At 41.5% G+C, this 14,742-nt stretch overlaps 1 protein-coding gene across 3 annotated transcripts in view; it reads right to left on the bottom strand.

Annotated features, from left to right (window-relative positions):
- The window catches only part of GPR39 (G protein-coupled receptor 39), a 127,907-nt gene extending 116,399 nt beyond the window's left edge, over window positions 1-11,508 (bottom strand). Inside the window, exons 1-2 of one of the 3 annotated variants that reach the window (XM_083710501.1) lie at window positions 11,008-11,508; window positions 9,855-10,730 (exon numbers count right to left, since the gene is read on the bottom strand). In XM_083710501.1, the coding sequence (XP_083566627.1) occupies window positions 9,855-10,730; window positions 11,008-11,110 (979 nt within the window). In that variant the 5' untranslated portion in view covers window positions 11,111-11,508. Of the gene's footprint in view, window positions 1-9,854; window positions 10,731-10,909 lie in introns of all 3 variants that reach the window. The other 2 variants (XM_083710503.1, XM_083710502.1) reach the window with 2 other exon arrangements.
- Between the last annotated feature and the right edge of the window lie 3,234 nt (window positions 11,509-14,742).

The raw sequence follows: 14,742 nt of genomic DNA, 5'->3' as shown, positions 1-14,742 counted from the left end.
TCAGCTGCAAAACAATTAGCACACACTTCCTGACTAATAATTTTCTGCAGGCTTCTTTTTGAAGAACCAGAATAGAATCAGACTGTGTTCCATGACTACTTGTGGAGCTGGGGAATTATTATGTTTGGAGTGAATGTCTTGTATTTTCAAACAAGTTTTCCTTAAAATACAGACGTATGCTCTACTGAGGGAGTTTCATGGCAACGACAAACAACAGCTCTCAGCCTTGGAGAGGAAAATGTTACTAAAGTCCTGTTAAAGTCTGTGCAAATGAATGAATGGCTGTCTGCTTTGTATGTGTGTTTAATCCTTGCTATGCAGTTATACTATGAAAAGCCTTGCCTTTTGCCACTCAAACACCTGAGTAGCAAGAGAGAATGAGAAAGAGAGCAGGTGGACACTAGCTACTACCTTCCTGCCTCAAAAGCAAAGAATGAAGCCAGGATGGAAGAAGAGAGATTTCATGGTCATTTCTGCTGCCAAATCCTGTGTCTCCTACTGGTGGAAAAGGTCATTTTCCTACTTTCTCCTCCTTCTCAACCACACAGTGGAAGTCTGAGCAAAGGGATGGACAACGCAGGGCAAGCCTACAATTTGGACTGTAACTGTGACTTGGGGAAGACTTTGACCCTTTTCCCACTGCTGTGGTCTGGGGATTGGGGGGCACATCTGTATTGCAGGGGAGGTCCCATTTGGTCCAATAGAGCAGTAGTAGTTGTCATGAAATCAGAGGGAAAGAGGCAAGCAAATGGAGCAGGCAACTGGAATAATGGTTTGCAAGCCTGCACTATAATGATGATTAAAAAATGGAAACTGGTTTTACCAAAAGCTGTGAGTCTTCCTTCCAGGTAAATATCTTTAGTGCACACACAGTTTCTCTTTACACTCTGCTGGCCTCCGGATTTTCAGAAACACAGAGGAAAGCCACAAGTACAAAACTGTATTTACCATAGACTAAAATATACCACAGCACTCTCTTTCAGCATGCACTTTGTGCAACGAAGACTCTTTTCAGTTCCCCATCTGGCATTCCTTCCCTTCTCCCATACAACCACACTGTGGCAATCACTGTACAGTATGTGGTTTACTGCCGAAAAGTAGTACATGCACCAGTATGAAGAACCAAAACCTGTCATCTGTGATACTTAACCTGATGTTTTTGATCCCTCTTGCTAGCTTCAGGCCCACACGTGAAACACCTTATTGCTCCTTCACAAATAAGTTACATATTTCAGTATTTTCTTAAAGCAATCAACAATGCCAAACCTTCTTTTGTTGGTGTACTTAAAAGCAGCCTTACTAAAGGAAATTTAGATCAAAGCAGCATCCACCTCTGTAGCAATTTTAACTTTTGGTTTCCCAATGCACTTCTTTGGTCATAGCATGTACCGTGTGCTTTCCACATTGCAAAATTTACAGCACTTTCTCTTATTGTGGGTGGGGTCAAGAGTTTGGTTCATAACCACACCTAATATTTATATACAGACAGATGTCTTTCTGCGGAAAACTTCTGACTTCACACAGGTGTTGGTGCTTTTAAGAAATCTGGGTTCTTGAAAACTGTTCCTGTGAGGCAGCAGCTACATGAAATGCTGAAAGGTTTGGGGGGTTTGTAAGTTAAGAAGAAATTAATCAATACATTCTTAAAAAGAGAGAGAAGACCAGACAAAGACAGAAATGAAAGGAGTTAGCCAGACATTTGAGCAGTGGTTGGGAGAGCAAAATTCCACTGCCATTTGATGTGTTTCCTAGCACCCTGGCTCCAAAAGAGTCCATTTTGGTCTGGATAGGCAAGCAAGTAAGGATTTAGTTTGCACAGGGCAAATTTAATAGTCTCCTACTCTATTGACATGGACAAGGAGGTAATCCCTTTCCACTAGTCAGCTAGCATGTAAACACTCCACTTCCATCTTGTTGTTGTTTATTCGTTTAGTCGTGTCCGACTCTTCGTGACCCCATGGACCAGAGCACGCCAGGCACTTCTGTCTTCCACTGCCTCCCGCAGTTTGGTCAAACCCATGCTGGTAGCTTCGAGAACACTGTCCAACCATCTCGTCCTCTGTCGTCCCCTTCTCCTTGTGCCCTCAATCTTTCCCAGCATCAGAGTCTTTTCCAGGGAGTCTTCTCTTCTCATGAGGTGGCCGAAGTATTAGAGCCTCAGCTTCACGATCTGTCCTTCCAGTGAGCACTCAGGGCTGATTTCCTTCAGAATGGATAGGTTTGATCTTCTTGAGGTCCATGGGACTCTCAAGAGTCTCCTCCAGCACCATAATTCAAAAGCATCAATTCATCAGCGATCAGCCTTCTTTATGGTCCAGCTCTCACTTCCATACATCACTACTGGGAAAACCATAGCTTTAACTACACGGACCTTTGTTGGCAAGATGATGTCTCTGCTTTTTAAGATGCTGTCTAGGTTTGTCATTGCTTTTCTCCCAAGAAGCAGGCGTCTTTTAATTTCGTGACTGCTATCACCACTTCCATCTAGTTCCAATCAAACGAACCTTTGCTGAACCTTTGCTGAATTAAGTTATAATGGCCCATGTCCTGGGTGAGAAGGCTGGGGATTCTGTCAATGGCCCTAGTTTCACTATGGAATGGTGAGATGAAGAGAGACAGATAGCATTCATGACCCCATGATGCTCCCTGGCTTTCTGGGGACCTTTAGACAATTAGGTAGGTCAGACAGGAATGGCTGGTGAGGAGCAGCGTCATCACTTCCCTGACTTACTCCATACCAGTGTAGGCACCAAGTAAGCACCCACCCTCCCTGTCAGCCACTTCTGATGCCAGATGACCAACAGAATATGGGCAGTGCAACTACTACAAGCTTCTGTTAAACATCCCTGTGGTGCTTAATATTCCTATGAAACCACTGGAAGACGTTAGCAGAGGATCTGGAGTAAGGTGCTAACAATATGCTGATGACATACCATCCCTATTTCTTGTTATCCTCCAAGTCAGAATGGAAGGAAAGTTCATGGTTTCCCTCCCCAGGATTCCCTTCTCCCCTGAATCTCTCCCTTCTCACGCTTGAGGTCCTGGATGCCTCCATCCCCTTCTGAGTCTCACTCTCTCTTTTTCTCTTCTTCCCTGAGCTTGTGCTTGACTTGTTTGAACATTAGACCATCACTCCTCCAATGTTCAAACAGAAGGTAATAATCGGCTTCTCTCCTCCTCTTTCAATGTCTTTGCTTGCCTTCTTTCAAGTCCCACTGCAATTTTTCCCCTTCTTTCCACCTCCTTTGAAGCCAAAAGTTGCACCATGCCCCTGTCATTGACAGCAGCCTGTCCACTGAACAGAATAATCCTCAGAAGCAGTTCCCCTAGCTACCCATTTCAGCACTCAGGTTTGGAAATTCCTTGCAAATGGTTAGGTTCACTGTCATATTTAAAGACACATTTCCTGAGCAAGCATCGGAATAAAACACTGCTTGTGCTAATGACCATCATAGTAAGATTTGCACTGACTTCATGAAATACCACTATCTGTGTCAGTGGTCCAGAGCTGAGAGGCCCACAGTGACATATATGGGCAGGACTGTGCAAACCTTATACAATATTTACCAGCACAAATCATGTAAAATATGATGGTGCTGATATATCCTAAGATTATGTGCACATAACACTAGCATGCCCAAGGCAAGGGCATATGTCAGTCACTTACTCCAGGGATGTCATACATAGCTAGATGTCAAGGGGAGAATAATTCAGCTCACTTATTTGTGCAGTAAAAAGGCTTATTTCTCTCATAATCACTTATTAGCTTCAATTGTTTCTCAACCTTTTAAAATCCCTCTATATTTACTCTGCCTTCCTGAGCCCACCCCCATACCCCGATAACAGCTCTTTCTTCAGATTTAAGATGGGAAAATGGAGTGAAGGAAACAAAAGCATTAGCACTCTCTCCTCCCCAGCACTACAGATACACTCCAGGTTTTAATGAAACATGTAAAGTGGTCCTCAAACTCTGCCTAAAACCAGCAATACAATGAACAGGAAGACCTCTTGTGGCCAGAATCTCCCATATGTTTACTGGCAGGTTCTCACAGAACATTAAATCATGGTTTAATACATTATGGTTTTCTAAACCATGTCCTAGTGTTATATGTGAATCCTGCTGGGCAGCTATAGTTTGTTTACTGCCCTCCCAAAAAACATGATCTGAAGCCATGGTTTGTTGTTTGGCTTACAAACCTTGCTTTGATTTAACTATGGCTTGGTGTTGTGTGTGAACTCAGCACCTTTCCTTAACCATAGTTTGTTTAACCATGCTAACAAAACTACCAATGCACAAGATAAAAGGAGCTGTAATACATACCAAACTTCAGAGAAACAAACTATGATTTGTTTTATTTGATTATCTATGGGGCAAATAATGTGTAAATCATGGCTTGTATAACAATGATTTAGTGTTATGTGTAAACCAGGCTACTGTGTCCCTTCCATGCCTAACAGCCATTTTGTTCGGCCAGAATACTAGGTTTTAACTGCTTTTAAATGAAGTGTGCCTATGGCTTTGCTGTAAGACTCTCTCCTCCCACAGTAAGCCTGTCTCAGTTTGAGACCACTAATTTAATGAGAAAAGGGTACTGCAAAACTGTAGAAATTATGGGGAAAATGTTGTAGGAGAGACTACACCAAATTTTAGCCTTACAAGTTTCTCCCATACATTACAATATCCACTTTAGAATTTTTTCACCAAGCTTATTTATACCCTTGCCTGCCATTTTTATGTTCTTGTTCTTGGGCAGATTCTAAATATCATATAGAAAACATTTCCTCACATATGCGTGCATGAGCGCACGCACACACATACTAAAATGTTTTCAATTTGTTTTCATTATTTTTCAAACATTGCACCAAAGCATAGCACTAAAACCACTTGTTTTTCAACTTACACTCTTCCTTCTTGAGTACTAGATTTATGAATTTAATTTCTGCTTTATAGAAGTTATCACTTTTAACAACTAGAGGAGAGAGACTCTAAATTGCTTTTATTGCTGCTAGACTCTTCAACACATCTTGCTCCGTGTTGTCATTTACATTTCACATTAAATGTGAAATACATTTGGAATGAGCAAATATTTGTTTTAATTTGACCCATCTGTTAAATGAAATTCAAACAGGCCTGCTACATCACAATGTTTAAATTCAGCAATTTGTAAACAATATATCTGTTCATTCTGCCTGGGTTAAAAGCACCCTAAAGCATAATTCTTATGAAAGCCACCACTTCAAAATGTATTATTCTCATGGATGCAGGCCATGGTTTCTGTCTTCTGTTCATTAATTTATTTTCTAACCAAAGTTAATTAGTGAGACTCATATTAAGAGAGTAATTTGAAATACAGCACAGAAGTCAGGGAGGAGGACACTGAACACCCTTCTCCCCCCCCCCCTTCCTCAATAGACACTTGTAGGCATTAATGCAAATCTGCTTGCAGACAAAATTATCACTAGAAGTTACAGAATGGCTTTCTTTTTCTTCTTTGAACAAAAGTTTTTCAAACAAAGAAAAACAAATATACCTTGAGAACTTGGTGTATCGATAGGTCCAAGAAAAGATCACACATGCTAATAGTGCTGTAGCATATGAGGATAGCAACAGATAACAGGGTCTTCATATTGAAGAAATTTGAAGCCCTGTCTTCATCTTACAGAAAAGGGGGTCATTCCTGACTTTTGACAAAATTACATTATTGTATTTTCAGATATTAGAATCTTTCAAAAAAATCTTATGTTCTGTATGCCAGTGGTGGGTAGACTCAGTCCTTGGAAAGTTCACTTTAAAAAGGAAGAAGTTCTAGTTCAGGTACGTCCTGTTCAAGTCAAGATGGGTGGCGATCGAGGGAGCAGGTGGCCAGATGCACTCCTTTAAGGAGCGTGTCCACATCCTTTGGTCACAATAATCAAAATTAATCCAATGCAGATGGAACAGACAATGCTCTGTATGCTGCCAGCAGACTTGCTCTAACTGTGGCATCCAACTCTGTTTGGATCCAAGACCATTTCCCCCCCTCCAAGTGCTTTGCAAATTTGTTACAGCCAAGGGTGGCAGAGCAATGCTCTCTTGCACAGATGACAAAGCCCATTCACCACTTGTAGATGCATCAATGGCGGAAAAGTATGCTTTTTCATCACAACCACATGGTAGGCGTGGTAATGCAACCTTACCCTGACCAGGGTTTACTAGAACCCTGAGATCAACCAGATGCAAAATACATGTGCTTAGAATTCTAAGCCCAGAACTGTTTTCAGCATCTGAACTGAATGTAGCACAGAGTTCCTTCACACAAAAATCCACTTAGGTTATCCTAAGCTTTTTTTTTTCTACTTCAAAAGTATATAATCTGTGGGAGAGGGGCATTATTTCATTGCTGCTATTGGTAAACAATTGAGAGTCAAAAATCTTTTGCAATCGATCACAAATCACCCAGAGATTTTCCAATCAAACTGGATTTGCTGTCTCCCCACCCCTCCTTTATACTACGGAAGATAAGAGAGACAAAACTGAAATCCCTATGCTCTGTCCTGTTAAAGTATGTGGATATTTCTGAATGTCTGTGAAAATGCAGGCAGGGAAAAGAGCATGGCCTGACAGACAGGAAGGTAACAGTTCCTAGAATATGACCCATTGTAGCGACCCACAGATTAACTTCCAGTTGTTCAATTCCCATGAAGTGCATTGTGGTACCATCACCTGGGAAGGCGACAAAATAATGTTCAAAGGCTGTAGCACATCTAGTCACAGTGATGTTGCTCACCAAAAGAACAGACAAACCAACCCAGGTGCGAAAGCAAATCATATGACTCATCCAAGTACACAGCATCCTGATAGTATATGGAAACACTAGAGAAGGTTAATGTGAAAAACAACAACAACCAGATAGCACATAAAAAGAGCTAAGTGTTGAACCAAAAACCACAATGAAATCACACTTGGGTTTTTGAAATGGCCCTTCTTTCCAGGCCTGGTTTAACTTTGTAGTACTAAACTGGAATCATGTGTAAGTAAAGGTGCTGCAAGTAAGAAAACTAAGCCAGTGTGAGTATAGCATTATGGCTTAGAAACTCAGCCATCAAGACTTCTGTTGTTCACATCATGCCAGCCACCAAGAACTGACCAGATGCACTTTAAAGGTAAAGGGACCCCTGACCATTAGGTCCAATTGTGACCGACTCTGGGGTTGCGGCGCTCATCTCGCTTTACTGGCCGAGGGAGCCGGCGTACAGCTTCCGGGTCATGTGGCCAGCAAGACTAAGCCGCTTCTGGGGAAGCAGAGGAGTGCACGGAAATGCCGTTTACCTTCCAGCCGGAGCGGTACCTATTTATCTACTTGCACGTGCTTTCAAACTGCTAGGTTTGCAGGAGCTGGGACCGAGCAACGGGATTCGAACCGCCGACCTTCTGATCAGCAAGCCCTAGGCTCTGTGGTTTAGCTCAGAGCGCCACCTGTGTCCCTTAGATGCACTTTAGGCAAGCCTTTATTTCTTAGTTGTTTCTCTCCCAAAGCAGATCTTACCTATGAAGACAACAATACTGACCTTCCTCACAAGGCTTACTAATATAATATATGTGAAGTGCATTCTTCTTCTTAGCTTTAATAATGAAAACGGCAACAAGTAGTATGGCATTTTTCATCAGTCACTGGACTTGAACCAGCCTGTTTGGTGTAGCACATTTTTCCATCATAAATCCTATCGTCTTTGCACAACCATGAATATGGACTAGAAATATACTTACTAAATAAAACAAAAGGCCACAATAAAGCAACTTTGATTATATATTCGCCACTCTCTCATCCCATATTTTTCTCTCTCACACACACACCTGGCTTCTTTTTCGTCTGAGCATACCTCTGTTGACTGCACACTTCTCCCAAACTGATGGTATATTACTAGCCCTTGCTACAGTTCAAAACTTATCAGGGCCTCTCCTATACAATCTATTTTTTAAATAGAGCCAGCACTGACATTTACTGCATCTGGGATTTTTGGTTGGAAAATTCATTCTATAGACAAGAAACGAGCAGGGGCTTTTCACAGATCATAGCAAAAGCGCAAGGAGCTAAAAAAAGCAGAGGATGCAGTTATTAATCTATGTAATCTATGTAATTTGTGCCCCCTTTATCACACCCTTTACCCCTCCCCCCAAATGTAGTGGACCTCTAGAAAAACAATTTTAAAATCTCCTCTGGTTTGGTTGTGCACTCTGGTTTGGTATGTTAGCTGATTCGTTTATTGTAGCGCTAGCACCGCACAAAGCAGGCCAGTGAAAACGAGGAATTGCAGCAATTCAAGCAGAACACGATGAAAATCACATCTAAGAGCTCTCAACAAGATGCTGAGGCTACATGGATCACAGCCTGGAAAGATTCTCAAGATGGTGAGATGACAACTTGATTAGATTTAGTCTGAAAAATGTGGCAAGAGAGATCAGAATCAAACATAATTCCCAAGTTATTGGTCTTTTAATAAGCTCTAGGTGCAGGGAGGGGAAATTCCAAGAAAGGCAACTATCTGGCTGGCTTAAAGTGATCAAGGCCTAGCAAAAACAAATAAGTTGAAAGGAAGGCTTCCAACTTTTTAAGAGCCCCTGCTCTCATACCTTTAATGGCAACTTCGGCATCTGAAGGTTTCTTATGGCATGCCACTGTCTTCACATTTAGTGACAACCTCCTTGAGAATATGCATGGCTGCTGCCAGGCATGTGACTGACTCAGGCTAACAGTCTTGTAAAAAGGCAAAATAGGCAGGAATCAGCTACTAATTCTCCACAACTGCCACCTCCATGCCAGCCCAGAGGCTGAAGTGGGATCAGGTGGGCTGGGTGTCATCATGAGGCAGACTCTAATCTTTGCCAGGACAGTTTCAGCTACCAGGGATTCTGTTAAAGGCACATGAGCAGGGCTATAGTAAATGATAGTGGCCCTGGCAACAACCCAAATCTCAGGTTTAAGCTTTCTGAATGCACACATTTGCAGTAGCATTTGAAGCTTGCAAGGTTCATTATTTGTTTCTGCTTGTTTGTTTGTTTGGGTTTTTTTTTGGAACAGTTTAAAAACAAACAAAGTCTTTTAATCAGCACTCCAGTCCTGAACCTATTTGTTCAGAAATAATTCTTAGTGATGCTAGTGGGACTTTCGCCAGGTAAAGGATTTATGATTGCAGCTTAAGGTTGTGATTTGCAAAGGGCTCCTCATTGTTTCCAGCAAGATCAACATGTAAAAAGCTTCCTTTCCTTGAACCCCATTCCATACATCTCCCCCACTTTGCCTATAAAAAACTAGTTTCATTTATCTAAAAATGGGGAAGGAATAAGATGTTATCAAGCAGCATGACTAGTAAAAGCAAATTGAATTTTAGGATCCCTCGCTTAATTCAAACGAGACAAAAATTATAACACTACACAAGATAAGCATTTAGCTTTAAAATTGAAATATTTAAATCAAAAGTGCTTTCTTTAAGTGATGATGGGAAAGTGGGACAGGATGGGTAGAGAAGCCTGTTGAAAAGCTGAGTTACTTGGTTCTGTGCATAAAGAAAAGGGAAATGCAGCTGAAATGAAAACCATTCCTCTCAAATGCACATTCTGAAGGCACTAATGCTTACTTTAATATCACCACCGCACAGGTTCCATGCAATTTATGCCATTTGCTTTGTGCTGAGCAGAATTATTTCCATAATGAATAGGGAATGGTGAAACACTAAAAGGGAGATGAAACCTACCTCATTTTCCCATCATTTCATCCTGAATCAATCCCACCCTGCCATTTGTCTTTCCTTTTGTAGCTGCAGAGTCATTACCAACACACACACACACACATACATGTACATAGACAGGGTCTTACCTAGGAAGAGGATAGTCTGTTTTCTGGAAGTCCTGCCATCGGGATTCTCGTTTTTCCTTAGGTACTGGTTTTGGCTTTCTCTCTCCCCTCTCACGGCTAAGGTCCCTTGTTTGTGGATCATCAGGGCTTTCATCATATTCCGGCACATAAAAGCCACAGATACCAACACTACGACATACACAATAAAAGCAGTGAAGATACCAGACTGGAAGGCCTTCCATCGAGACGACAAGCTGGTGCATATGGTGACATTTAGCATCAAGTCAGGCATGTGGTGCCGGGGTTTGGGTTTGCTGCAGGGAACCAATCCTCGGTGGCCCTGGATGGCTTCCAATGGGTACTCTGTGCCCATCGCAAAGAGAAGAGGTAAGGCCACAAGGACAGATGTAATCCAGACAAAGGCAATGAGGATCCTCACTTTGCAGGGCCCAGAAGCAGCTTTAAACTTGAAAGGGTGGCAGATGGCAATGTACCTTTCAAAGCTGAGAGTGGCCACATGCAGCACCGTAGCATAGCTGCAGGCCTCAAAAAGGAAGCAGTAGAGCTTGCAGGCGAGGTTGCCTTGAGGGGTGGAGAAAGGGGTCCAGATCATACTGAAGAACTCCACAGGCATCCCCAGCAAGAGGACCAGCAGGTCCGAGCATGCGAGGCTCACCATGTGGTCTGTGACCTCTTTCTGCAAGTAGCCCTTCTTCTGCAGCAGTTTGGTTGTCCGGATGGTGACACTGTTGCCCACAATGCCTGCCACAAAGATGATGACGTAGATAAGGGCTAGGGTGATCTTGATCCATTGGTCCACTTCAAATTCTTTAATGTGGGTTTCATCAATTATATCCCAACAATCCTGCTGGCTGTTTCCTGTCTCCATGAGCAGAGCTAATCACAGACACACACACAATGGAGGAAAGAAAGACAAAAGGTGGGTCAAAACATGTCACTGATCCAAACATTCTTCCTAACAAAGCTTACAAGTTTACTCACAGGCCAAGGCCTACTGCATTCTAGGAAGCTTATTTCACACAGGTAGAAGCTGTGAAGTAATAGCAATGACTCACCTACACCCAAACAGGCAACACAACCTTTTTTTCTGAATCAGCACCTCACACCAGTCACATTAGTGGATTAGTCAATCCAGGAAAGAGATGAGACAAACCATTATTCGCTTTAAAAAGAAGAACCACGAAGGAAATACTTCTTTCTTCTAAGTATTGTTTTTGTCCTGTACCTAATTCCTCCTCACACGCTTCAGGGTGCATCCAATTCTTCCTGGTGAAGGGAAGGCTAAGTCCTTCGGGTTTTCTCCAGGCACTCCCTGTTCCTTGCCCCGCCAGCTTCTGAGTGACGAGACTTCCCTCTAGCCGACAGGCAACCACTTCCGTCAAACATTAACTTCTAGCTGAACAGCCGGGTGGGATGTGGTTAGTGACTGAAAAGATAAGGTGGCCAAAAAAGGGGACAATGCAAGTCTGGTTCCAGCCAGTTAGCTTCCTCTGCCCTCCCTGAAATCTGATCTCTACTCCTTAACAACTGTGAAGTGAAACCTGACAAGGAAAATAAATAAATTAAATAAAGGCAGGGCATGGCTGCTGCAGAAGGAATCTGGGTGTTTGATTTAGCCCTCTTTCTCAATGTCCTCTGTTTACAGCACTTCACGTGGGTGGTAGTTATTGCAGCTTTCCGTATCCTCGCCTTTTCTACATGGGAGATTACTGTACAGGTTTTCACGTCACGAAGGAGGAGAGGAAAAAGAAACGATTATTGCTTCAAATGCCATATGAACCTGGGACTAGATGAAGAATAGGAACTCTGCCAGGCTGTGATGGTTGATCCCATTGCTGGTTTAGAACACAGGACTCCAGAATACATACGTGCCTAAAAGTACAAAAAGCTTCCTGCAACAGACAGGGGTCTAGCTTATGAAACTCTCACCTACTGCCAATAACTTTTAAACCCCAAGAAGAAGTGTGCATGCACACGAAAGCTCATACCAAGAACTGACTTAGTTGGTCTTTAAGGTGCTACTGGAAGGAATTTTTTTTGTTTTGACTATGGCAGACCAACACGGCTACCTATCTGTATTTTAAACCCCAATTACATTGTTGTTAAAAGGCAAGTCAAGAGCCTTCTCTAAACAGAAGTCATATTTAATAAATTGGGCTAATAATTTCCAAAATCCATTATTTTATACTCTCAGTGCAATTCTAGACATGTCTGCCCATTCGTTCCACTTAGTTCAATGGGACTACCCCCAGGTAAGTTAAATTTAAAGCACTTTCAGTGCACCTTTGAAGCCAAATAATCCTGGGAAGTGTAGTTTGATAAGGATTCTGGGAAGTGTAACTATGAGGGGGAAGCTACAGTTCTCATGATTCTTTGGAGTGGGTCATGCTTTAAATGTGTGCTGAATGTGATTCAAATGTAGGGTGTGGGTCTGCCCATAGTGTAATGTGGGATAAATTCTTCATACAAACCCTTAATAGCATTATTTTAAGATTTCCTTCTTTTCCTGCTAGATAACAGAAATACATATAGATAGCAGTCCTAATCATGCTTATTCCTCTGAGCCCTACAGGGGAAGTGAATTTAATGCACACTATATTTTTTGTTTCCAAGAACCTCTCATGGTAACCTCCAGAGTTTTATATTTATAGATTAGCATACCTTCACATTTCAGTGCAGGCTACTTCACAGCTAAATAGAATCACTTCCAGAGGACTTTCTCCAGACTACTAGGCTCAATCTACTACAAAATCTCAAAGCAACAAGTTCCAGACTAAAAATGGTTCTAATTAGAAAAGGTGGGCTTGCTTTTTAGCTATTCACAAGAGTGGAACAACAGATAGCTATTAAACAGTTCTCATCATATTCAAGGTGGTTATCTTCCCACCCAAAAACTTAATGAACAAAAGATGCTAAAAAATCAGCACCTGTTCCAGTTGATTATTCATGCAGTCCTATTTCAGAGAAAAACCTCTTTCCTCCAATCTCTGTGCCGCTTCAAGCCCTCTTGCCCCAATCCTCCTTCCTTGTGCTTGATAATTCAAATTTGTTCTGCTCAGACAAGCTTTCTATTATTGCCCAATTTCTTTCACTTAATTTTACTTTATAAAAGTGTGAACAAAGATTACATATGCATGGCTGAATTGTGGATATGAAACAAATTAAAATTTGCCCATTACCAGGGGCTGAGGAAAGAGAGGAAATAAGGGCCCAGGGAAGATTGTTGGTTCCCCCACAGACGTACTTTCCTATCCAATTATATAAAAAAGCACCAGTTTTGTAATCTCAGTATGATAACATGTGTAATCATGTAGCACCCTGCTTGTGGTTAACGCTTAGCTGGAATGAAATATTCAACGCAGCAATAGAGAAATTAAAATAATAATTTATTTGTCAGACAAATAAATGAGAGGCTCAGTGGTATATGGTTACCAAGCTCTGGCCTGGCCTCTTGCCATCCTGGCCAGCACTTATATTCCCTTAATCCAGCCCCCTTTGCTCCTCCTGTGGCTGCCTCTGTCCAATCAGCCTGGTTGAAATTCCTATTGGCTGTTTGGTAGAACCAATCACAAAAGATACACCCACAAAAGATACACCCACTTCCTTGCCCTTATAAGGGAGACAAAGAGCTATATATAAATGACAAATAAGTAATAATATATCTTACATGGAATCTTAATTACCAGCTCACCTCTTGCCCTCCTTGCCCTATTGCCTTCTAAAACAAATGTTTAATCTTACATTTTTATGTTCAACAGATGTCAAGGATCTTGAGTTTCACATCAATATTGAAAGATTTCCTTCATTTGAAAGTTTCTAAACAAATGCCTGACAACCATATATATCAAGAGTGCTTGGATGGCGTCTTCTGTCTAGCAGGGGGGCTAGGCTGGTGGCTGACTTAATTTCAGGATAAATACAACTCTTACAACCATATGAAATAAGAATCTAGCATTCCTTAAATCCTTTGCATAATTACATTTAAGCCAATATATTTAAGCTAATATATTTCATTCACTTATCATAGGTAGCCTTTTAAAAGAATAAAGCCTTTGTAAAGTAAAAAGGAACTCAGTAAAAAACAGCTTTTAAAAAGAAGCCTCTTCAGTTTACACCTCCCCCCTTTCCCCCTCCTTTCCCAGCCAGCTAGATGCTTCTCCCATTAGCTCTTCCCAACAGCTTTAGAAAATTTCCCAAAAATGCTCTCTTTTCTTCTAGCCAAGCCAGTTGCCTTTTTCACTGCTCTTGGCCTTTCAACCTTGGAAAGAAGATCTGGCTCATTTTACTGAGAGGCACATTGGTATTATTTTACTATTTACCCTTGCCTTTAATTGTGTTTTTTCAGCCTTGGGGCAGCATATGTAATTCTCCCTTTTTTATGACTTTGAGAATTGTTTTTCTACTATAAATCAATGGGGCCCCCTTGTCTTAGGAGAAAAACCTCTTGCCAAGGTTCTTTCTGCCTGGCATGAAACATTTGAAAATCCTTTTTTTTTTAAGCTCATTTTTAAATACAAGCCTTGATTGCAATATATAAGCTTTGATAAAAAATGCAGGCTTATGATTAGATGCCTCAATCAGATTGTATTATTAACATGTCTTCTAGTAAGAGAGAGGTATGGGGTGAATTTATCACTTCCTCTACTAGCTTCTTCCCCATAGCAATTGGGAAAGGTGTGTTGTCTTCTTAAGAGACCGGTTACAAGAAGGAAAACCACCTTTATTAACTTTAGGCAGTGCTTTTTTTCTGGAAGGACGCAGGTGTACACATACCCCTAAACATTTTGTGAATTAAATTTGACCTCATTGAGAGGCAGTATTTCAATATGAGTAGGAAAATGAGAGTACTCCTAAACATTTTAATAATAAAAAAGCACTGACATTAGGA

Source organism: Podarcis gaigeae (assembly GCF_964106915.1).
Source record: "Podarcis gaigeae genome assembly, chromosome: 1".
Lineage (NCBI taxonomy): Eukaryota > Metazoa > Chordata > Lepidosauria > Squamata > Lacertidae > Podarcis > Podarcis gaigeae.
Note: the sequence above shows the minus strand (reverse complement) of the source record. Positions and strands in the feature narration are given on the sequence as shown.